Source organism: Centroberyx gerrardi, chromosome 19 (assembly GCF_048128805.1).
Source record: "Centroberyx gerrardi isolate f3 chromosome 19, fCenGer3.hap1.cur.20231027, whole genome shotgun sequence".
NCBI lineage: Eukaryota > Metazoa > Chordata > Actinopteri > Beryciformes > Berycidae > Centroberyx > Centroberyx gerrardi.
Genome location: NC_136015.1, coordinates 5,172,664 through 5,198,819, shown reverse-complemented (window position 1 = coordinate 5,198,819; position 26,156 = coordinate 5,172,664). Strand labels below are relative to the sequence as shown.

Below are 26,156 nucleotides of genomic sequence, written 5' to 3'. Positions count from 1 at the left end.
ATTTGCGTGTCATGTAAAACGCCACGAGATTTCAGACACACCGCTGGAACATCTATCAATTTAGTTTTATTTCATATACATATAGAAAATGTTTGGCACGCTCGTCTATGACAGAGTACAGCATATATCTTTTCATTTCGTCCGGGACATTTTCATGGCTCTTCTACTACTTACAGTGACTATTATACATTGATAAAAGGAAACCGAAAAGGCAATCTTGGCACTTCTTCACATTCGTCAGGAATCTCTTTGCTCCACGGCAAACCAAGACAAAGCAGGATCCAGGCAGGACTAGAAGTCAGTTTGATATGTCGTTGGCGCAATACGTCCGCCGCACCGCTGTCTCTGATGTGTGTGTCGTCACCGCTCGTGTTTGGGCATAATGTCCCCTCTGTCCACCACCGCCACGCCGGGCCGGCTCAGCTCCTTGGGGGCCACGTCCGCGAAGAACTCGGCCACGACCGGACAGTGGTCCGACGCCACGCCGCCCCACGACCAGTTGTCCGGGATCCAGGGATTGGTCAGGCCCTCCCGCACTACCATGCAGTGGCCTGTCGGAGGCAGGAGACACAAGGAGGTGGGTGGGGAGTCAGCAGGGACATTTACAGACTGAGGTAAACATGCAACAAGTGAACCAGAGTATGAGCCTAGATCACATCACCGCTGTCTACTAGAGTGATTTATATTGGCTTTTTATGAAAGTTGGATATCTGCCAGTCAGTGTGGTCCACCTCTGATATGATGGATATGATGCAGTTTACTTGATTACATATTTATTGTACAATTAATCAATATTACACTGGTTGTCTAACCTGCACTGATTCTAAAGTGACGTTTTGATTGGATTCCACACAAGTATGTATGAAATTGTAGTAGCAGTCATAGAATTAGCAGAAGTAGTAGTAGTATCCTTCTTTTAGTGTCCCATGATGCTCTAAATGCTGTTTCAGAGGCTTTTCCACCCTGACAAGAATATAAGTTTGAGGGACACACTGCATACTTGTAGTTTTTAAACTTCTTTTGGCATGAAAATAGTCAAATTTAAAGCATTTCAACATTAGCACAATATATCGTCTATCAGCAGCCTCAATCCAAAAGTATCAGCCTTCAAAAACCTTCAAAAGTACTACTACTGTACCAAACCCCCTCCCTCCCCCGAACAAACACCGACCTGAGTAGATCTTCTTGAGCGAGCGGCTGACCCAGATGTTATCCAGGCACTGGGTGCCCTGCGGCGAGCGGGTGCTGATGTTGGTGAACTGGCTGGACGGCACCAGGGCGCACAGCTTCTCCTTCCTCAGGACGTCCAGCTCCGAGCTCTGAGGCGGCGAGCCGAACTCTCCCAGCACCACCAGCTCCTTCTCGCCTGCGGCCACAGAGGGGAGGGGAAGAGATGGAGGGATGGATGAGAACAAGAGGAAACTTTCATCCTTCACCAAGGACGATCTGTCTCTCGCAAACACACTGATGGCAGTCCTGTGATTCAGCAGTTTCTATGGCGGAACGAGTTTTATTTACACAAGTTCAAACAAAGAAAGAGAGCATATTTGACTGTTGCACTGCTAACAAAACCTGTTCCAACAACTTCAAACATGATATCATCCTCCATCCATAATTTTGAAATGCTGCCAAGCTGTATAGATGGTAATAGAACAACTCAACAACAAACCCCTCTGTCCTTAAATATTAATGGTTTTATTGTTTGATTATGGGTATGAGAAGATGTCGGCCTTGATACTGGCTCGTTCCAGTCTTCCACGCTGACCTTTGAGTGTTTCCTGGATGCCGGGGGAGAGGCGCTGGGACTTGGCCTCGTCTGAGTTGTGGTTCTTGCCGTTGGACTCTCCTGGCTGAGCTGAGGCCCGCATGTGGATGTTCACCACCGTCAGCTCTGAGGACCCAATCTGATGGAAAAACACCATTTGGTCAGTCTGGTCATACTGGCAATAATCATGATACCTCACAGCAACCGAACAAAACACACAGAGATATACACAGAGCTATCTGTTTGGGTTGACCAGTATCGGGATATTTTTGGATTGAATCTGCCAATAGCTGCTATTCTATAGCAATATTCATTATCTTTGAATTTGACAATTTTCATGCCAAAAAAACACAAATGTTCAGTGTTTCCCCCAGAATTTTATTCTTCAAGGTGGAAAAGCCTCTGAAATAGAATTTAGACCATCATGGGACACGAAAACTCTCCATTGAAACAACAACTAGAACATAATTATGCGTACTTATGTGGAAAACTGATCAAAATGTTAGAATCAATTCAGGTTCAGGTCTTCCCATAGACAACCAGTGCAGTATTGATCAATTCTACAATAAAAAACAAACTGCATCATATCTATCATATCAGCGGTGGACAACACTGACTGGACTAGATCCAATTTTGAATAAAAGGCCAATATCAATTTATCATGACTTACAGAGAAGTGAGCCAGGTAGGGTTGGGGGTAGGCGTGACTCCCGTTGCCATTGACAACAGGGGACTCCAGGACTGCAGCATCCTTCAGGTCGATACCAGACGAGCTGTCCCACAGAAAGCCGGAGTAGCTCGCTCCCTGGGAACAGAGGATCGTGGGAAATTGTGGGAGTCAGATTTTTTTTAAAAGCTGACCTCCTTAAATGGCCCCGACACCAACCCTAATAAATGGTTTACGACCACTTCTTGATATACATGTCACTTTATCGCATAACCACAAAAACAAAAGAGGCCTAGTTTCATAACTAGAGATGTATTATAGATAAAAGTTAATCTAGCAACGACTTATTCCCAGTTATCAAACTCTCTTGGTTTCTGTTCATTCCAAAAGGCTGTTTGGTAAATGCAAATACACAGAAAGATAAGAGCTTTAATGAGCCCATGGGGAAATGGAGTCACTCCAGCAGTAAATAGTGATAACACAGTGAGGAAAAACAGAATATAAGTAAGAATGTAGCAGATGGAGGGTATTTAAACATAACGAAATGGCGTTTCAACAACATACTAAGTAATGAAGAAACGTATGAATGAAAAGTAGGAAAAAAATATGAATTACAGCATTATGAGGGTGTGCAAAACAACAGCAGTAGAACAGAGAAACAGAAAACGACATTCAATTCAAACAGCTGCCTCATATTCAACTAGGGATGGGACAATATATTTATCTCACGATATGATTCAATACGCGATATGGGGTTCACGATTCCATACAACCACGATACGATGTAATAAATAAAAGTTCAATGACAACAAAGTCTGACTGTGCAGAATTATGTTTATTTCTGAGCCACAAATCTTTCTAGCGATGGCATTGGCTGCTAGAATAAGTGCAAATAATTTAATTTGGATGGAGAGTTTGTGAAATTGTGATGGTCAAGCGTCTCATTTGTGATTATTACAGCAGAATAAAATGGAGCTGATATTGCAATTAATTTTTCTGCCCCACGATACATATTGTCACACTTTTGTATTGCGATATATTGAATTTCAATATGTCGTCCCATCCCTATATTTAACATAATCATTTTTTCATTCATTTTTACTATATCTGATGCTCGACTCTGACTATAATTTAAATTTAAATAATTATCATGCATTCACAATGTGCTTATGATGCAGTATGATGCATTATAATGCCTTGTGAGCACCACTCCAAATAAAGTGCTGCCTGGTAATCCAATCAAAGCCAGACTCTGTTCTCCAGCAGGGAAAAATTATGGCCCCATTCCTGAGCATCCCGACAATACAGCAGGCTGATAAACTGCAGAGTCTGGTGGGATAAAAGAGGCTGTGGAGGGGGGGTTGGGGGTGTTTTACGACCCCTCCTCATTATCTCAACCATCCATCTTCCGTGACCGAGAGCCGCGGCCGTGGAGACGCGGCGGACCCGGCTCCAGTTTATATCATAAGGGTTCATCTGCTGGCTGCGTTTCCGCTGGGGACAAACAGCGCTATCTGTCCCGAGGTCTCGCTGATGTCTGGGCAGACATTAGCGAGAAACGCAGCAACCGAATAAATCACCGAGGTTTAGTTTTACTGGAGCCTCCGATGCCCTTGAAAAGCAAACAGTGTAGCGTGCATGGCCTCGCTCTATATTGATTAAAAAAACTTGTTGGGGAAGATGGATTTTAAAGGTTTTTACGCTCAGTAGTAATAAAAATAGGGTTCGATGGATATGGGTTTTTGAAAGCCGATACCGATATTTTTGGGTTGAAGTTGCCGATAGCTGATATTCATTATCTTTAAATGTGACCATTTTCATGCAAAATTAAAAAAAAAATGCCCCCTAGAACTATTGTTGAATGTATTTCAATAATAATAAGAATCAATCAATACTACAATAAATATGTAATCAATCAAACTAAACAAAGATAGAGCAGGTAGAGAGGGACATCAAAGATGGCTGCCATACCTTGCTGAAGTGTCCTGTGGGTTTTTCAGACACAGCGCTCTTCCACAGCCCCCGTGGCCATTTCCACTTGCGTACGCTGGCCAGTGTGCCTTGGTTCAACTCCACACAGAACTGCAACACAACACAGAGGGAGAAATACTATCAGACACAGTATATTGTAGGCATCAGCCTGTCAACACACACCAAGTCATGAAGACAAAATAAAAACAGCGCTATGCACAGAGAAGATATTTGTTGTTAGTTACGCTCCATCTTTTAGACTAGAGTTGACACAGTTTATTTTGGTAACACTTTACTTGAAATGCTGCTCATAAGGCATTATAAGCAGAATGTAGTTTTAGTTCTACAAACATTTCTCAGAGGCAGAGCTGCTCTGGAGGCAGAAATAATCTGATTGGATGAATTAAACCTCAGTGGGCGGAGCCAAAGAACCAGTTTTTCTGGCTAAGCTAACGTTAGCCTGAAGCCCAGTGAAAAAGGCAAGAGGTAAGAGAGGAGGAAGCTAATATTATGAAGCCTAGCGCTCTGCTGCTAACTGGAAAAATGCAATCTAGCCATACTATCTTGGTTACCTAGTTAGCCTAGCTGACCTTCCAAATTTAAACTAGTTTATAGCTATTTAGGTAAGCTAGTTAGCTAGCTGCTGACCTTCCAAGAATGCTATGGTCATAAATGAACAAAAAATATTTAAAATGTATATTTATATTTTGACCAGAGCCCCATCTTTGTCAGTTAGCTAACTGTGGTTCTGTGGCTACACCCACTGAGATTATTCCTGCCTCCAGAGCAGCTCTGCCTCAGAGAAATGTTTGTATACTAAAACCCACATATGCACATTATAACCACACAGAGTTGATAATTATTTGAATCAGAGCATGATATAATAAATACAATATGCAAGACATGTACAGCGTTGAATACTTAATGACATGATATTAAATTAAAAGTTATCTTCTGATGTTTGTCTGATGATTATATTGTATGGAAGGTTTATCTCTGCTTCTAATGGGCCTCTAACCTGCTTGTAATGCATCACAGTTCAGTTTGAACAGTGTCACCCTTTATTCTAACACTTGAGGGCAGATCCAACAGTTTTTCAGGTTGTCTGCAAAAACATGTTTTACTCAGCAGTCGCTAAGAAACAACACAGAGTTCAATGAACTCAAGTGGTCCAATCTCATCTCACGGAGGAAATGCGCTCAGAAAGAGGAAGCCTGTTCTGTCGACATCGCTGAGGGAGGACCGGACCAGCGGTGGTGTAATGTGCCGCGGGGAATAGCGCACACTGGCAGCTCAGTGTCGAAATGGAACAAATGGAAGCAACGGGAGCAGTGTGGAAGGGAAGAGCGGAGAGAGGAACGTGAACACGGAGGCTTGGATTCCTGCTCCGGCTGACCTGCCACTGGCTCTATATTTAACCACAGAGGAAGAGCCTCCCTGTGGGACGCCAGGAGAGTCAGAGGAACCCCACCTACATGCACACACACACACACACACAGCCTCACTGAGAGTGGCCCATGGTGAAATCACACCAATTAACATTTTAAGTAATAATGGTGACTCAACCAAAATTAAAAAATTAGGATTTCACTAACCCTAACCCTAACCCTAACCCGATTATCACTTATTCTAACCTTAACCCTTAACTCAAGTCCTAACCCCATGTAGAAGTGAGGACCAGCAAAATGTCCCCACTTTGGAGGATTTTCATCTTCCTATCCTTGTGAGGACATTTGGTCCTCATAAGTATAGCAATACAAGAACACACACACCCACACCCACACCGCCTCACTAAGAGGGTCCCACAGTGAAATAACACCAATTAACATTGCCGCGAGGCTGTGAAATCCATCAGGTCACCTCACTGTCTCTACTGTATCTTCCTCAGGCTGCAGTGAGACGTATTGCACTACAACCACAGTGAAGCACACTCTGCTTCCACCCGCCCACCACTGAGTAAGGAATAATAATAATAATAATAATAATAATAATAATAATAATAATAATAATAATAAGGCAATTTCAAACTGCCAGGAGGTTAGAAAACCCCAACAGGATTTACTTTCATCATAGTCCCCTGGGGGCCACGGAGCCTGTATGGGATACGAGGATGAATTGCTCGCCAATAGTGCTTTGGCAAAACACAAAACGCCCTCATAATTCAACCTGCGATGACCAAAGTGCGAGCGCAGCAGTCAGGGCCCTGGCAGGAGTCCCAGGCCGGGAGGAATCACCTGGCAGAGACGGAGACTCCTACAAGCAGGTCTGGCTGCCTGGTGCGGACTAGCCCAGGTAGAGGAAATAACGCTCCAGTACATTTATTAAAAGAAGCACAGTCCCGTTTCTTCCACTGCCAAGGATTTAATTATCTAATTACTGTAATCAGTGTTAATCAATGGTGCAGACGGGGGCTGTAAAACCTGGTCGCCACGAGTCGACATCAAGTATGTTCAACACAGTCTGTGAGGATTTCTTTCTTCTCTGTTCCCTAATGTGTATTACTCTCTTTTGTGGAACACCTTGCTCAAAAACTGAGGACGAAAATTGGATTTTTGTACAGAAAAGCAGCAAGCTTCTCTTTAGAAAATGGGGGAAAAAAACCTATTGCACAATCCACAGTCATGTCTGTGTTTGATTATGGATTCACAGGCTGCCTCCTCCACTTTGAAGCCACTGGATGCAGCTTACCACAGCGCCTTCTGTTTTGTTACAGGAGATACATTTTAGACTCACCATTGTGATTTATATTTTTAAAAAAAATGGGTGGTCTTCTTCAACAAGGGGAAGGGAAATGGATTGTGTTATATTTATCTGTAAGGCTCCTGTACCTCACATCTCTACTGGCTGTTAAATCCAGATCACAGGACTGGTTAGTTTAGTTCGCTAGTTGGTTTCTGGTGCTATGAACCTTATAAATGGAACAGACTGCAAAACACTTTGAAATCAGAATTTCCTGCCACCCTCAATGATAATGCATCACATTTTTAGGTTAGTGATTTTCTTTGTCATCATTATGAAAGTTTTTTTGTTCTCAGGTATCTCTTGAAAAGGAGATCTGGATCTCATGGGATGACCTGATTCAATAATCCAGTTGTGTGCGTGAGGCCTCTTTCAATTCCCCAGGTAAAAACCGCTCACAGGATCCAGCGCCACTGTTCTGTGCGGCGTCGCTCCCCCACGTCAGGTCAAACCCTGCGGTGCCGTCTGAAACATGAGCAGACAGCATGCCGCTTCGCATACAGAGAAGACTCGGGATGCAAAGCGTAAGGGTCAAGTTTTTCCCGTTCCAAGAAATGTAGGCGGACACGACATTGAACAGACAGATTTTCAGAAGAGCACCAGATGATTGCCTCATGTTGCCAGCATCCACACGCACTGAAACACTGTATATATTTCCAGCAAAGCATGGGAAAAAAACGAGAGGATTGGAAGCCGTTTTCCTTAAGGCAAAACTGTGGCAGATGACACTAGAAGAACAATTACAACAAGTTGTTGCACGCGTGTGTGTGAAGGGAAGCGGGAGTGTGTGTGTGGGAGTGTGTGTGTGGGTGCGTGCGTTTGTACTCACTTCCGTGCAGAATGTTAAAGCAGGTTTTTTATGCGGTGGAGAGCTAGTCCATATCCCATGATGTGACCATGTTACATTAATCGTTGGATCTGCGCGAAGGCTTTCTGTTTCATAACAACCACCACAAAACAACACGGCCTTTTACAGTAGAATTAATCATCGGGCCACGCTTAACCACAGACGACAGAGAGTTCCTTAGCTACAAAACAGAAAGAGGACAACAGTCTAAAACCGGCACACGCACGCCGAGTGACTAAACACACAAAAATGTCAAGTAAAGTCGCAATGAAATCTTCTCATGGGCGTTTTATTACAATGATCTGGATGTTGCTAGAGAAGAGACCTACAAATACTGAAATTCTTCATTCAAATTGAAGTGATCGAAATCCACCTAAACTCAGTTAACCCACATTTCTATGCTGATATAAATCGGCATGATGTAAATCCATAGTATACATTGTAGAAAATAGTATCAGAGTGATGTAAATTGTATGGGATAGGGTCTTTTGAGGTAAAAAAAAAAAACTTAATGCTTTTCTTAAAATAACTGGTTGTTTTTTATATTGGTGCTTGTTTGCCTTAAGCTGATCACTGACTGTAGGTCATAGGTCACCCTCCTTTTTATTTACCACTACATTATTGATTGTATGGGACTTTAGGGATTCCTCCAGGGAGCTACGTGGGGTAAGTATTACCACAGAGCCCAGCAGTAAAACACAACAACAGTCTAACACCAGCACACACAGTCTAAGTGACTAAACACAGAAAAATGTCAAGTCAAGTCAGGGCTGTGAATTCGCTAAACTCTAAGCTGTGGCAAAGTCTCTGCATCTAAAATCATTTGCAATCAAAACTTTCCAAATTCAAAATTTCTGGGGATGAAGTGGAGCAATGACTGATGACTGACAAGATATTATTTGGTCAATGTGATAAATTATTAGCTGTAGGTCACCAAACTATCAGATATGGCAATTTTTGCTTGAGGTTTGCTCTCCATTATAATGATAAAAACCAAGATCACATTTAGATTAGATTAGATTAGATTAGATTAGATTGCACTTTATTGATGCCCTGGGGGAAATTCAGGTGCCACAGCAGTAGTTGGCAGAACAGTGCCAAGGAAGTCAAGTACAGGAAAGGTAATCAAAAAACAGGAAATAAAATAAAATAAAATAATACTCATAAGTAGTGCCACACCTTGCCATACCCAGTTGACACCCACGAGTCAAGTTATAGTGCAGAGATCTTTTGTGGGGAAAAAATTACAATTAACAATGCCTTAGTGACAGGTGCGTAGGAAAATTAAAATTAAAAGAACAAAACTTCCCACACACTGTCTCATCATTTGTACTCACTTTATTCAAACAACATTTCGGGACCAAATTTAATCCTGCTTCTGAAGTAAACATAATGTCAACCTGCTCTCCTCATAGGCCACTTCACCCATATAGGTCCAGCATAAATTAAACATCATGGTGAACATAAGGATGCCATTCTGAGTTCCACATGAGGAGTCGGCCTCACCTGATCTTCTGATTTGACCATTTTCATGCCAAGAGTATTCAGTTTTCCCCCCAGATATCTGATTTTTAATAAAAGGCCAATATCGGCTCAATATATCAGTCTAACCCTAGTTTAGACACCCACTTCTTGAACCACATACACCCATGCCAACCCTAGGATCAAAGCACAAGAGCAATCAAATCACTGGGAAAAAATCTAAACTACCACTATAGACTACTAAAATCACAATCATGAAAAAGACAAGAGAGAGACAGCGTGAAACCAAAGTCAAATATACATTATGGCACGCTGCGCTGCGGCGAGTGGAGTGAAAGATGTGACAGAAAACGAAAAGCGTTTCCCATTGGGTCTGCAGAAAGAGACATCAGAGGGGAAGGGAGATGAAAGGAGGGAGCGCGAAGGGCCACGATGAGACAGAATAGATGGTAAAACAGGCAGAAAATCTGTGTGGGAGGATGGCAGGAGTGAGGAGCCTGCGATGTGGGCCACCACTTGTCCAAAAGTAACTCACCCTCCCACCACCTCCCTCTCTCTCCCTCTCTCACTTTCTCTCTGAGACACTGGTGCTGTTGACCTACTTCCCTTTCCAGGAGAGAACCAAGCTCCATTTCTCTGCCAAGGATCCGTCTAGCAGCCAATATAGAAAATGACATTACATGTGTGCAAAAAACCTCTATGTGGGCTAAACAGGAACCCATCCTTTTGCATTAAGCCGCACGTCAATCTCCGACATTTTAGGTATCCATCCGCATCAGTGCGTTTGTGCCATCCACCTGCATCTCTAGGTTGAGGAATACGCAGCAGGACAGTGAGGTGACCTGATTCTACGATGTCTTTTATATGTAGTTGGCTAACGCCGTGTTTAGCTAATTTGTTGCTACAGCTGCTGGTGTTAAGCTATAATATCCATGCAACAAAGGGTTTTCCCCAGCCACCGTACTAACAGCCTGGTCTCACAAAATGTTGTGAAAAGAGCACGACGTCTTAAAATGCAAATATGTGCTCCGTGCACGAAAAGTGAGAGAAATCCGTTCTCCCACCAGGAAAGGATTACATGAAGGAGACACGACTGGAAACAGGCAGTTTGACATTGAAATAGTGCAGTGGAGTGCAGAGGTCGGGGGTGCAGATAGGCAGATACATTTACCTTCAACTCCAACTGTCTACTGTGAGTAGTTTTCATTTTCAGTTTTTCTTATTTAACCATAACCAAAACCTTAACCTCAACCAAACTGTTTTAGTTGACTAACCTTAACCAAAGTTTTAGTTGAACAAACCTGACCTTAAACCAATTGTTTTACCTACCTGTTTACCTTAACCAAATTGTTTTAGCTTGTTTTTTCGCTGTTTTAGCTAACCAAACTGTTTTAGTTCCAGTTAGCTATTAGGCTATGGAAAGAAATTTTTACTAGCCAAGACAAAGCTTCGCCAAGGAAAGACGGAACATCAAGAAGAGCCAAACACCAGTCATTGTCACATACTGTCTGCCCACACTGCAGCAGAGCCTGTGGATGTCCGACTGGCCTCCACAGCCACCTGAAGACCCACAAACAGGTGATGTGACGGAGAACAGCCGAACTCGACGATGTGATCAACGATGATGATTCACTACATCAGTGTAGGTAATGTAATGTTCAAGTTTAACAAGGTAAACTAGGAGGCATTCGGTAGAGCACATACATCCACCACCGCTGAACAATTTTTCAACTTGCAAAGCTGCAGCATAACGGCTTATGTTTGTTTATTGTTTGTCTTCTGGGTTTGATTTTTTGACGAAAAAGCACGTAAATGTGACGCTGTTAAGCAGCCGACTTGGAATTGCTGGATGTCGGACTTTCCCCGTCAGCACATGAACGCGGCATAATAGTAATAGCTAAAAAACAAAATTGTCTAATGGTGGGAATCCCAGATGCGGATCATCACCAAAATCTAAAACACATTATTTGTGTCCACAATCAGTTTGTGCTCTTTTCACAAAATGTGGTGAGACTGCTGGTACTGAACATAACACAGAAACAGAGGGGTTCTGGTGGACGAGATAGAAGCAGGCAGTGTGTTTGTATGTATCCCGATTCCTGACACCGCTGAAGAAGACACCCTCCACACATAGCAACAACTGTCATATTTATAGCAGTGAAAGCACAGGAGAACGCTAACACAGTTCAAACCCAAATGTGAGCCTAGAAATAGAAGACATTTACACTTGGGAGAGAGAGAGAGAGTGCAATAACAGTGAGAGGAAAGCAGGAATATTTGCATAAGAGCAACAGATTAAATGAATGGGAAACATTGAGCTTTAGCTTCTGAGTGCATTTCCTTGAGTGGTGAGTCATCTAATTTACAAGGCTGCAAATCAAAGCCCCTATCAGCACCGGCCAGTCCTCCCACTCAGCCAGACCAGTGGAAGGATCTGACCCAGTCTAAGACCAGTAAGGTGGAGAGACTCAGACTTTACCTTGTCAAGCGCCTCCCGGTCCAGCAGGTCCTGGACTGCAAGTAACTTGATGCTGGGAGCAGAGAGAGAGATTTATTTTGACATTTTTATACACTAACAACACTGCTCATATTCATATATATAGCACATATTTCATATTTGGCAATTCATATTTAAGGTAATAATCTGCAACATTTTAATATAAATAAATGTCTGTTTTGCTACTGTATCACTGATTGCTATGACACAATAGTAATTCAACTGATACCCAGTTCCTATAAGCTTTTCCATTGTCTGTTCTAAACAGCCAGTGTCTGGTAGCTCTTTCCTGGGAAAAATCCTCTGCTGCACAGGAAGTGATGCGTTTTACGTTTCCGGTTTGTTTAGAATAAACAGAAGAAGAACTGGGTAGCTAGCATGAGCAGTGATAGCCACCATGGCTGAACAGACAAAGAAAAGAGAGCCACCTACAGAAACTTCATCCACGGCTTATATATTTTTATTTTATTTTTCCACGCTACATCCAATGCTACCAATTTCCCCACAGAGAATAATAAAGTTTCATCTCATATTACACAAGCCAAAACCAGGGTGGCATTACTAGGGTTATGCATTATTCTGTTGCAACGTGTACAGTAATGATATACTGTCCTCTAGTCAAATGCACTGTTGACACAACAGACAAGAGAAAATAATGGGACTACCCAAACAGGATCCTCACCGCAATAAACATCACATTTGCTCGGGGCAAATGCAAAAATTTTTTGAACCTGGCTAATACTGTGAGAAACTATAAGCGGGGGACTTTGGACTGGTGTGCTATATTCCATGTGCCAACACATCATTACACAGCAGAAGAGAGGCCTTTACAGCCCAATAAACTTTTATCTGTTTACTTTCAAATCGTTTTCCAGACCAACATTCAGCACAATAAAAAGCAACGAATTGCAAAGCAGCAGCCCGCTTCTCTCACGCTGTCTCCTGCTGCACAGATCAACTCTTTCCCTCTGCCTTCATTTGGCTCCAGAAAGGAACTGCTTCGCAATACGATTTGCGACGCAAGTGCGTAAAAACATTCCTCAGTTGCTCATTTGGATTAACCATCTTTTAAAAATGGCCTCAGCACAGGAGGCAAATCGCATTTTGTAACAGAAAGGCAATCAAATAAGTTCCAAAAGTGCTACTAGTTAACACCCACAAGCTCTTCCAGAGAGAGGCTTAGTGCAAACCAGCCAGGAGAAAAATCTGTTCCTTGACTGAATACATAAGGCATTATGCATACACACACGCACACACACCCTACAGCCTCAGCCCAGTCTGCAGCAGGCCTACTGTATGCTAAACCATGATTCAGTGTGGTGCAACACAATGAAAGTAAGCCGGTGGCGCTGCAGTGACCTTGCTCACCTCTAACCTACTAATCCTAAATGAGAGAAAATCACATTGCATAACAGTTTTTTTCTATTTGTGAAATGCTGCTGGTGCCGGGTGTTACACCAGCTTTGTTACTACAGAAGAGCTTTTCATCCAGACTGACACACATTCACACAGTCCGGTGCAGTTCCATGATGGTGAGGTGACCGGTACCAGCATCATATGTATGCAACGTAATCAGGCAGCACTTGTGAAGGAGAGCGTGGAGGAGTTACCCAAGGACAACCTTGGCTGTGATGAGGCCACTTAGAATCATAAGGTTCTGACTGACCGCTGCATCATTTCAGTTCTCCTGCATTCGCGTCATACGGGAAAAGACGGCAGTGACCTTTCTAATAGAAAATACTGTATCTCAGCTTTCAGATGGTAAATACTACAGAAAATACTGTTCACCTCAGCTTTCAGATGGTAAATACTACAGAAAATACTGTTCACCTCAGCTTTCAGATGGTAAATACTACAGAAAATACTGTTCACCTCAGCTTTCAGATGGTAAATACTACAGAAAATACTGTTCACCTCAGCTTTGAGGTTGTACAGAACATGGACCCTGATTTCTGTGACTTCACCAACAAGGAAATAGTCAATTGTAGGTAATTCATTTCAAATTAAAGCAACAAAAGATTTTGATCATATACCAAGTCATTTTGTGATCACAACTACTTGCTGGATTTTTGGTTCCAGCGTCTTGATGGCTTCAAACGAGACCATGAACCCTTCCAAGTCATTGCTTGGAAAAAGTCATTCTGACGATCATTCCCATGTGACATGACTGCAGCACTGAATCTGCTCAATGGCAAACCGATGAATGCCGATGAATGCCTGTGCAGCTTAGGGAAGCATTTATTAGACCCTTGGCTGTCCACACATCTGCAGATCCCAGGGTACACAAGATCCATTTGCACCTCCAAGCCTCTCCAGCCTTCACCCAATAGTTCCGGCCTGCTGAAGAAGTATCAGCAGCTGCTTTAATTGAATCTAATTCCAGTCCCAGCGCACGGGGGAGCGGATGTGTTAACTGTCAGGATTAAGACCTACTTACTTAGAAGAACAAGTGCCAAGCGTGGCTCTAGTAAGTTCCAAGTGCGCATTACATTGTGCACCCTTCCTGTCACCATGCATTAGGGCGTCAGCTAAATGAAGGAAGAATCTGTGGACGTCAGTGCTTGCACCAGTGTGGTCAACTGACACGTTTGGAATTTTAGACCCGAAATATCTCCCCGTGACTTTTCCGAGACCCAATTTCTGTACAAACCAGTGTTGTAAGATCGTCCAAATCACCCAAGGAAATATTGATGGTCCCCCTAAACTCATTGGACTTTCTAGTGTTAACTAAGGTACAGCGGGTACCTTAGCTTGGCTCATAAAAGAGGGTGAGAAGGGCGTACAATGCAGATAAGAAGCCTCCAGACAAGACTAAGATAGGGTTAGATTATACAATCCACAGAATCCAGAGATAGCGGAGACTAAGCCTATGTCACAGTCATATCAAGGCCAGGGCAAACGGTCATAATTTGCTGAACGAAATCTTTACATAACAGTACCGCAGAGGCTCTATTTACGAATGAACCGTCAGTGTCAATAATCCCCATTTCAATTTTCCTACAAGTCCAGCTGTTTCTCCCGCCCCGCCCAGTTGCGTAATACCGAGAGCCGGCGAGATCAGGAATGGCAACGTCGGCGCGTCCGTAATCAGCGAGTCCACAGATCCTGTTTTCAGAACAAACAAGGGCTGCGGTCGGCAGAGACAACGCCCCTTTCCTCTCCCATAGGTGTGATCACTGCACAATGAAAGACACTGGCTGCATCACTCCTCCTGGGAGTGTCCTCATCTTCCCCCATGACCTGAACTGACCTGAGGATCAGACATGGCATATAGTAGAGAAACACTTTCAAGCCTTCACAGTTCGATCGAATGCACAGATTAACACAGCCTCTGTCATGATGTCGATACTGTCCAGTCAGTGTGACATGATGGAGGTTCCTCCCTGACCGCAGCTTGTGAATATGTTTTTATTATTATTATCTTATATCAGATGTCTGACAAGAGAAATCATTCCGGTGTGGTGTGGGAGGATTGTACTCTTAAAGAGCTTAAAAGAATTTCATTAGTCTGGCTTTCAATGGAGAGTTTTAGTGTCCCATGATGGTCTAAATGCTGTTTCAGAGGCTTTTCCACCCTGAAATCTGGGGTAAAACACTGCATATTTGTCATTTTTTGGGAATTTGTTGGCATGAAAACGGTCAAATTTAAAGATAAACTATCTGTATCAACCTTCAAAAACCAATATGGATTCAACCCTTGCCATTGGTGCATAACAGGAAAAGTTGTTTACGGCTTCAAGCCTTCAGGCTTTGACAGAGGGCACAGATTAACACACACACACACACACACACACATACAAAGTCTAAACAAGTCAAAGTCATATAATAACGGTCACATAAGGACTCGGTGACATCTAGAGAGAGCAATCCTTCAGTGTCACCGTGACAACAGAAAGTCGTCCTTGATGTCAAGCGGACACTTTGCGGTGATTGTCTGGGCCGGATATGTGCTGCTGCCGCCGCTGCAGACACAAACACAACATGATGAAGCGAAACAGACTCTCAGCATCGGTCGGATTAAAGGCAAATGCGAGGGCAGAGACGCGGTTGCGTAATCAGAAGTGACGAGCGGGAGCAGCGGAGAGATGACCTTGGATAGAAATAACGCCTCGGAGGATTTTCTGGCGCTGAATGAGAAAAAAGCCTTGCCTTCCCAGCAGACACGTTTAAAGAGCACACAGCGGGTCGAGGTGTGGACGGCGCTGACAGATGGAGTGCTGAAAACATATCGCTGTTGTCATGTGAAAACCATGTAACTCCCAATTCTGGTGATTGTCATGTTTTAACTACAGTTGAGGGGTTTCATGGTTCCTTGGGTTATATACTGTTGCTGTCAGGTGAAATCCTTGTATCTCCAACATATCAGCTTTTCAACAGCTTTTTTTTTTTAGCTTGACCACCATGCATTTTGGAGTTTATCCAATGGGGTTTTGAAAGGGCTTCATACACAAAGGCTCACAGAATTTTCTCAAGCCGCAAAGAACCTGTAATCCTTTGACTGAAATTAAAACACGAAAATCACCAAAACTGGAGGTTCAAAGTTTTTGCATGACAACAGCGATATGAAAGCATAGGCATAGATTTGGGTGGACACAGCTATTTCAGACAATTATTTCTGCCTCAAGTGCATATTACTGTGTTTTTATTCACTCTGCAGTTTAGAAGCGCAGTTGAGTTTTACCAAAGCACATTTTGTCTTTGGTCACAAGCATTTCCAGTACAGTACAACCTTTGTACACCTTCTCTTAGTGGTTTGAATCTCCTTTTAATGCCTTAACAGCAACACTGCCACTTTTCATATTCTGATTAATGTTCGTCCTGTATTTCACATTGGCCGATAATTCCCCTCACTCTCTCCTACCTGCAGACCTTTCTCATTGAAATTTGTATCTTTTGTTTCAACCTTGCTGATGAAAATGGAGTTGCCTAGTTTGATCCAGAGTGTGTCCCCCCAAAACTGAAATGAAACCCTTTGAAAACCCCATTGGGTAAAAACAAGTAAGTTTTTCTTCGTTCCTGGAAAGCTGACATTCTGAAGATACAAGGCTTTTACCCAACGGTGGTGATATTCTTTTCAGGGGTTCAGCTGTACTACAGTGGGAGGCGAAATAGCCCAAATCAGGTCTGTTTCAGTGGGGAAAACTGGGTTGAAAGTGCTGTATTGGCCCCAGTGACTCCTAGCTGGCAGGGCTTGCTGGGCAATGCCCCTAACTCACTGTCCACCGCAATAAAATGCTGCGCCAATGGAAATTTCCACATGAGCACCCAACATCCTGCGTCAGCTCAGCACCGACCTCCCTAGCAGCACCCGTCCTCATGACCTCAGCACCCATCCTCCACCACCTCTCTCTCTCTCTCTCTAGATTCCTTTATTGAACCCGGCAGTCTCACTGACATCCAGATCTCTTCTTTTCCAAGACTCGAGAACAAAAAGACACTCACTGAGGAAATCCACAGTCACACACAAACATCATAGAAAATGTGAGATTCCATTGCGTTAAAACCATGGAGAGGGAAAATAAATTCTAATTTCAAAGTGATTTGCAGTCTGTTCCATTTATAAGGTTCATAGTACCATAAAACTGTGTTGCCAAGTTCAGTATTAAAATCTAACCAGTCTAACCTGTGATCTGGTGCCATAACTATTGGATCTGAAAGCCATGTCAAGGCTTGTAAATAAATATCATGCAATGTATTTCTCTTCTAGTCGTTGCAGACCAGCCAAACTTTTGATAGAAAGTTTCTGCCCCACGATATGAATTGTCATTTTTGTATCGCGATATATTGAATTCCGATATATCGTCCCATCCCTACAAGGCACTGTGGCAAACTGCATCCAATCCCTCCACCAAAAGCACACCTTTGAGTTGACTAGACTGCTGTACATGCCGCTCCTGTTCACCCAGGCCTTGGCGGAGGGTGTGTCTGAGGTTCAGTCGACACGGTTGTGCGTTTCTGTCAGATCTGGCAGACTGTGCAGGGGTGTGATCGTGACCTTCCCTCCCTTCACTGGAAGGGATTTAAAGGAGTGTGTGACGCTGCTGCCAACGCTCCCTTCCTGCCTCGCTCATAATCCGGAGCCGCGGGCCGGGGAGGTCGGGTGCATAATCCCGACAGCTGCACTGGGCTTGTGTACACTGCAATCAACAGATACGGTGTTGTATCTGCAACCTCACGCATGCAAGTAAAGATGTGAGCACTCTCTCTCACTTAGCCTGGGAGTGGCTGTGGAAAAAATGTATTTTGTGGTAACAAAGTATTAAAGGTGCTATGTGTGGCATTTTTAATCAACAATGCGTCATTGACAAATTACGTGTGAAACCTTGGTGTAATTACTGTAAACAAATGAGACCATGGTGGAGACGACTGGTAGCCTCTATCTCACACCAGTGGTATTGTTAGTGCTAGTGTTTCTCCAAATTTAGACTACATTTCCCATAAGCCCCATTGTTTCCTGTTCCTCCTCTCCCCTCCCTGGCATCTTTGTCTCTATTGAAGAGGATAAACATGTTGGAAGTGATTTTTCCATCGGCCTTTCACTCCTTCCACCACCTGCCAGAACTCTGAAAGCTTAACTCAGCACCCTCTTCCTGTTTTGTGCCATAAAGAAATCCAGATGATTTCCCGCCAAATCTGACCTGGTGGCAACCAATGTAAAATGCAATGCTGAGGTGTGGTGTTGAGAGCTCTAAGCCAATCAGCTTTCAACAGGGCCACTATCCAGGCACCTGTAAATTTCCATTGGGTATTTGGTGACCAATAACAATGACATCTGACCGAAGAGTTTACAAAAGCCAAATTCCCCAAAGAAGACATTGGTGGTGCTGCTGGCAAGTCTGGCACAAAAGAACTATAATGCAGCACGATAGCATAAAAATCGAATGCTGAAGCAGAGTTTCAACTCATCTACATTGTCTTATTCTGCAGCTTTAAAAAAAGAAGTGTGGAGAGATGTCAACTAAACCCACTGATCATCATGATTCGACGCCCTGCTGCTTTCTGCTGCTTGCATCTGGTCACGACACTTTCACTGTTTCATTTGTAAAGTCAAGCAGTCAAACTCATGCGAGTAAAGCGAGGAGAAATTTCAATCCCATATTGAAGCCCATTAGCTCTCAGTATCCATGGTCAGTAGTTTCTTACTAATAATAATAATAATAATGCCTTGAATTAACAGTGTTGTCAGTGGGAAATGCCTCGATAACTCATAGCCTGAGTTTTTACCTGAACTAAACCTTAACAAATCTCTATCCATTACACCTTATCAAAAGCTTGATTCAAATAAATTAAACAAAATAAATGAATGCAATCAACTAAGTGGGTGAAATCAATCTGAAACATGCACAATAAGCTAAATTGAGCACACGCTCTAAAAACGTATGCACGAATTATGAAATTGTGCGCAGAAAATAATGAAAACGAGGGTACGAATTTGCCAAAACGAGGAAACAATATACACTTGTGCACTCAAACTAATCAATACTCATTCTCTTAATTCACACACACTTTCTCTCTCGTGGTTTCAGCAGCTCGCAGCTCTCCAGAAAGTTAGGACGAGCTCCACAAACAGCAGAGGAGGATGGGATTAGACAGTAATGTGGTTAACAAGACAGCGACAACAGCAGCTGCGATCTGCGCGCCTGTCACTCAAAGACCAGGAATATCACCAGCAACTCATTATCATTTAATTGGCTTTATTGGCTGCAGCGCAAACACAGCGGGCCGGGTTATCATCTGGCAGCCAGCTCTGCTGACAACATGGACCGAACAGAGCGGCTGAACACGAACATCCATAAGAACCCTAAGTGTGTCCATAGTTTGCGCTGTTTAAATCATCAAGCATTACATGGTTTTGTTGAGATCAGGTCCACAGCTTTGTAGTTATAGCTACATTATGTGAATGTAAAGAACGATCTGATCTGTCAAATACACAACTCGCTTATCAATGAGGAAATGAAACTCACATAAACCCCTGAGAGAGACGCTCGCCGCATTCCGTGGGTGACGACGTCAATCACTGTCTGGTTTTCTCTCTTCCCTCTCCCACTCTGTTGCTGTTCTGAGAAGCTGAGGCTAGTTCTCGGTAGGATCTGTCCCCTTTGTGTGTGGTTTCAGCCAGCCTTTCCCCTATCAGCCGCCTGTCAGCCAGGTCAGAGGTCAACTGGAGAGGCACAGCGCCACTGAAAACAAGCCCTCATGACATGACATTGGGACGAAAAACAACAACACTCACCTCGAGCAACCTTGGTGCTTTAAGGTTCAGTGTTTAGATTATGATGCCCACTGATATCCAGCACCATGATCCAAATCTCAAGCTCATTTTACTACTACTCAAACATGTCAATGAGAAAAAAACAGACTTTCATTAGACAAGCTACACTAAGAAACTCCACACATTGAGAGGTGACTGAAAAAACTTCAATACCCAGAAATCCTGTAAGGTGACATCAGTAAACTGCACACAGTTGCCTACATATCAGGCACAAGAATTCCATTTGGACAAATAGGATGAATCTGCAGCGTCTCAATTAGTTGGGATGGGACACTCTTCTCTGTTGCAGCCCCACTTTGCGATTTAGACAGATAAAACTGGCGCGTTTTTACATAAAAATCTTACTTAGTGCAGCTTTAAAGTTGCACACATCCGTATTGCAAGGCACAGATGGCATTACGGGGCATGGGAATGTTGCAAAACCGAGGTTACGACAAGATCATTGCCAAACTCCATTCTCTGACACCGGATAATTACCATGGACTGATGAGGGCATACAATCGAGGTGATTGCAGCTACGGACAAACTGTACATAAGCAGATGGCGAGAGGAGCGGCTCCAGAAACAACTAAATGAGTCATTGTGTAAACTCTCAGGCAGAGAGAGCGGATCCCTCGAGTGCAGTCGACAGCAACGCAGCCACACTCGCTCTGCGTTCCTCAACTTCAGGCCCTGTCAGCTCAGATCTACACCTTCACCTATATTAACCCTACTGCTGCGAGCCAGCGGGGGCTGTTTCACTTCCTCAGCCCGGTGAGGGGGACGATGTGGGAGGCAGACTAATGGCTGGCTGATTACCAATATCAGCAGGCCTGGGAGGCGCTTGGTGGCTGAGCTCAGTTTGCTGTGTAACCTTTGGTAAGCAGGAGTTCATTGAACTCCAGTAGCTCTCTGCCTGCGCCTGGAGGGAAGCCATCCCAGATTGTAAACTCAGCCTGGATCTTGTGATTGCTCACACGGCGGAGCTGAAGCCCTATGCAAACAGACCGTATCGCCCGCATAGCCTCCTCATCCTCCTCCTCCTCCCAGCTTTTCCTCCACAACAGTGAACCTCCAATATCGCCATTAGGATTGTTACCTATGCTTGGGAACACAGGAAGTGGGAGGCATGACTGAAGGAAGTATTGGGGATTTACTGGGGAGGTTGTTGAATGGGAAGAGGGAAGCGGAGGGGCGGCAGGGACGGAGGAATCTCTGACTGTGCCAAAGGTGGTCAGACGCTGATTATCAAAACGCTCCCTATTAAAATGCTTTTTTGTCATGATACTGTGGGGCTTCTATGAGTGTGCATTGGGTGTGGTGGTGCTTTATGCATAGCTCTATTAGACATGGATGGACCGAACCCTCTTGTATGAAGGGTTACTTACATCCACCAATGTCACACCAAAGTCCATTAAAAATACTGTCAATTTAATGCGGCCTTGATTATCAGCAAACACACTCACCTTGTAGAACATGACTTAAGACCTTTTACCAGTTGTTAAGATCTACTCTTCAATTCAGCATGCATCCAATACACCAAGCAGCACTTTTTTCAATAAAATATCAACTGGTTCACGCTGCTCGTTACCACCCACGACAGTGTATTTTGGTGCAGAGAAAGTTATGGTAAAAACAGGTGAACCAGCTCTAAAAGTTGACATTACAATGAAATAAGCTCTGCTTGGTGTTATTGGATGTATGCCGAATGGACGAGTGGATCCTAAGTCCTAAAAGGTCTAACGTTACGTTCTAGGAGGTATGTTGGTTTTCTAATAAGCAAGAGAACATCAAACAGATTTTTGAATGGAGTTTGGCAGAACATTCTGTCCATACGCGAGAACAGAATGTATCGGGGCTAGGATGGATCATATGATGGCTCCACAGCATGGGATACTAATTTTACTGGCAGTGACGGTTGCAGACATAACACCATGCAGCAATGACCCCCCACCCCCAAGCCAACCCAGTGAATGTAACTTGGTGCCAAGGAACACTCTGGACATTCTCTACCTTTCATTATCCCAATCTCCCTCATATACATTAAATTGTGCAATGATCCCTCAGTCTATACTGTTGAAAACTGTATCATTATTGTAAATACGCATAATCAAATTTGATCACAAATGGAAGCAGAACAAAGGCTTATTTATATCTATTTATATCTTATTTCTCTAATTAGTCAATAAGCCGGATGCTGAAAACACAGAGTTTTTAAACACATGGCGAGCAGATTTTTTTTTTTATCCTCACAGTTTGTTGTAAAGCAAATGTGTAGAATCCCATTTAATTCATCTGATTATTCATTCACTGTGCAACCTGCCGCTGAAAAGCTGCACTCACAGTTTATCTAAGTAGATTAACCTGGATTCACACAGGCCCATTTCTCCCCCTCCTATCTGCAGAAATGTTGGACTCGGGGCAAAAGAACACAGTCACTTTTACTGGCTGGAACAAGGTCGTGATGCTCTGCTTTCATTCATTTTCTGTGCGAGCAAGACTGTTTTTTTTTAAACCACTCACACAATAATGGGAACCGTGGATTGTGTCAGACTCAGCAAGGAGCTGTATTGACTTTAGGTTCAGATTAAAACAGGTTTGGCCTAGAAGCCTGCTGGATTGATATTATACTATTGCCTTTTGGAGCGCTTATATAAAAATGTACTTTGTGTTTTTTATATAATTTGGACTTACAGTATATTTGGTTTTATATATTGTTTTATCTTGCTCTTTCTGTTGTGTGGCCTTGACTGTATTCTGACTTTATACATTGCTGCATGTTGTTGCTCTGCAACTTTTGTCTGCCATGATGCTGCTTTCTAGGTCAGGTCTCCCTTGATAAAGAGATTCTTAATCTCAAGGGCACTTAATGTGCTTCAATAAAGTAAAAATAAAATAAAGATAAATAGCTGTGTCATATTAAGGCCATGGCTTACTGGGCTTATGAACTGGGGTCAATTCACTGAACCCTATGGCAAAGTCCTTACATCTAATATCATTTCTCACTTAAACTTCCACACCTGCTTATTTCAACTACATTTCTGTGGACAAAGTGGATCAATGACTGATGACTGACAAGATATTTGGTCAGTGCGATAGATTATTAGACCAAACTATCAGCAAACATCAGAGGGAACATTGGTCCTGAATGCTGCCTCCAAATAGTTTTCAGCTTGATCTTTGTTCTCCATCATAATGATAAAAACCCTTTCAAGCTCAAATCTGGCTACAGTACCTTGCCATACCCAAATGAAGCCGATGCTTCCATAATAATCAATCCTCTGGTTGTGGATGAGTGGGTGAAACTTACTCATTCTCCAGCAGGGTCATACACACCACCTCTTTGACCCCCGGGTTGTTGGCCTTGTCGCAGGAGCAGCCCTGCAGGCTCCAGGTAGCCAGCCGCACCACGGCCTTCCCGTCCCGCTGCCCGGGCGGGGGCTCCACGCTGGGCCGCACGGAGATGATCTGGGTCGGTCCTCCGGGCGGGAGGTCCAGGTCGTCGCTCCTGAGACTGAACGAGGTCGGGCTGGGGTGGGACTTAGTGGTGCAGGTCAGCCCTCCGTTGGTGTTGGTGGACGGCGCCCTGGAGCGCTCCACGAACACCTGGAAGCGGATCTTGTCCAGCAGCGAGCTGTTGATGTGGCTGACCCGCACCAGATCCTCGATGCTTTTGAACGGGCCGTGCTCCGCCCTGTAGGCCACGATGTTCTTGGCGATTTTCTCCGTGATGCCTCGGATGCTCATGAGCTGCGCCGGTGTGGCTGTGTTGATGTTCATCCCGGTGCACGACTGGTGATCCAGGTCTTTACGCAGCGAGGACGGCGAGTGCTGGGACGAGCTGGTCCGGCTGGAGACGCATATTTCCAGTTTGATCACCTCCAGTTTCGTGGCCCCGATCCCGCTCACCAGCGCCAGGTCCTCCACCTTTTTAAACCCCCCGATGCAGTCCCGGTACTCCACGATATTCTGCGCGACGGTGCGGTTGACTCCCGGTAGAGTCATGAGTTCCTCCTCGGTGGCCGTGTTGATGTTCAGCCGCTCCTGGTTGACCAGGATGTGGCCGAAGTTGCACGCGGCGCTGAATTTGCGCTTGCTGCTGCTGAAGTCTGTCGGGTCTTTGGGGATGGAGCGGTGGCAGCCCAGACTCCCACCCATGGCTCCGGCGGGTCACCCGGGCTCGGATCAGTGTAGCGGACCGGAGCAGGCGGAGGGCCACGGCAGGGACACTACAGCCCGGCTGGTGTGAAACATACCCACCGCGCAGACCGGAGACGTGGAGGTCATGCAGATTTACGCGTACATGTATACAGATATCACACTCTTCCCTTTATGACAGGCTGGTTTCATGGATAAAACGAACGGAGACACACGCACTATAAACAGCAGTTTCCCTCAGTCGTCGCTACATGCTGTACGGAGCCTCCACACCGGCGGAGCGTTTCACCGACTGAGCAGCAGCAGCGTCTCTGCTCCTCTGAGTGCCAGGAGAAGGGCTGGATATTCAGGTTAAAATGTAAGCTTCGCCCCCCCCCAACAGGTCAGCCTCCAGCAGACTGAACACGCAGGAAAACAGCGGCGCTCTCACATCAATGAAAACCATCTGCTCTCGAGATGCGTCAAGTCAGACACATTCAGCCAGGAGAATACCGGAATGAATGCCAGTTGGTCTTCAAAATAAAAGTGTAAAATTTGTCGTTTGAAGCAAACAAAATTTCAACAATAACAATTCAGCATTTACCCCAGATCTCTTATTCATGGAAGTGTAGAAAATCCTCTGCCACAGCATTTTACATCATGGGACACTAAAACTCTCCATTGAAATCCATTGAAACAAAAATAACATATTTGTGCATTGCCTACTTGTGCGAAATCTGATCAAAATGTCACATTAGAATCAGTTCAGATTAAGGTTTTCCCATAGACAACCAGTGTAGTATTGATCAATTCTAGAATAAATATGTAACCAATCAAACACCTCCATTCACGGTAATCATATGTATCATGACTCATGTAAAGGAATTGCCAATCCCAGAGGAGAAGCTTGCTTTCCGTGGCGATTTTGTTTTATATTTTTATGTTTCTATTTCATTTATTTTATATTTTTTGTTATTACTTTATTTATTTGTTTGTTTATAGCTATGTGGATTTTTTTATTCGCCAGCTTGCATGTTCTTTGTTATTATGTAGGCTAATCCAATAAACATATTATTTAAAAATAAAATAGCATATATACACATAACATAATATTTTCACTTACTGCAATTTCTTCCTTAAAATATATAAATATATTCATTTTCACATTGGTACTTTGTATTATTCAAAAAACGTCCTGTTTGTCAGTGAGGATTTTGTTTTGAAAGCGTGACCGGAAGTTGTGCTATTTCACTCTGTCTCGCTTGACAGTGGTCTGGTTTCCCATCAGAGCAGGAGGCGTGGCTCCAGGCATGACAGCCAAATGATTTCTGTCACTGTGGAAGGAGAGCTGATTACATAAATGCAAACTTTGACACGCTATACCCAAATTTCAAACAAATGAAATTTACCTTTTAGAATGATCAATAACGAATAATTTAATAATGATTCCTGGATTCCTTAAAATTATGTAGCACCAAAAGTCTGTCTACTGAAACCATGACAGCCTTTTTAATTTTTCATGATCTGCCAAAATAATTTTTGTGAATTTTTTTCTATTACAGTTTGCTTATTTGTATTTGTAATGGCGTTTCTGATTGAATCTTTAGTTTTGTACTGAATACCATTCTTTCAGAGTAGAACTGATGGATATAAACCAAGTTGTGACTTGTCTTTTCTCCAATAATCCATACATTCTGCAGATGAAAAAGTATACAGGTTATACTGGCTGGACCTGCATACAGTCAGAAGGGAATCCCCTCTGATGTGCTGTGGGCTGAGTTAGTGTGGAGCCCTTTCGAA

At 43.7% G+C, this 26,156-nt stretch overlaps 1 protein-coding gene across 1 annotated transcript; it reads right to left on the bottom strand.

Annotated features, from left to right (window-relative positions):
* Positions 1 to 51: 51 nt before the first annotated feature.
* eepd1 (endonuclease/exonuclease/phosphatase family domain containing 1) lies at positions 52 to 24,763 on the bottom strand. The gene is made up of 7 exons (XM_071907546.2): positions 23,530 to 24,763; positions 11,951 to 12,002; positions 4,404 to 4,514; positions 2,436 to 2,570; positions 1,766 to 1,904; positions 1,172 to 1,366; positions 52 to 551 (listed from the first exon to the last, which is right to left on the bottom strand). The coding sequence occupies exons 1-7, from the start codon at positions 24,375 to 24,377 to the stop codon at positions 361 to 363; spliced, it is 1,671 nt and encodes a 556-aa protein (XP_071763647.1). The 5' UTR covers positions 24,378 to 24,763; the 3' UTR covers positions 52 to 360.
* Between the last annotated feature and the right edge of the window lie 1,393 nt (positions 24,764 to 26,156).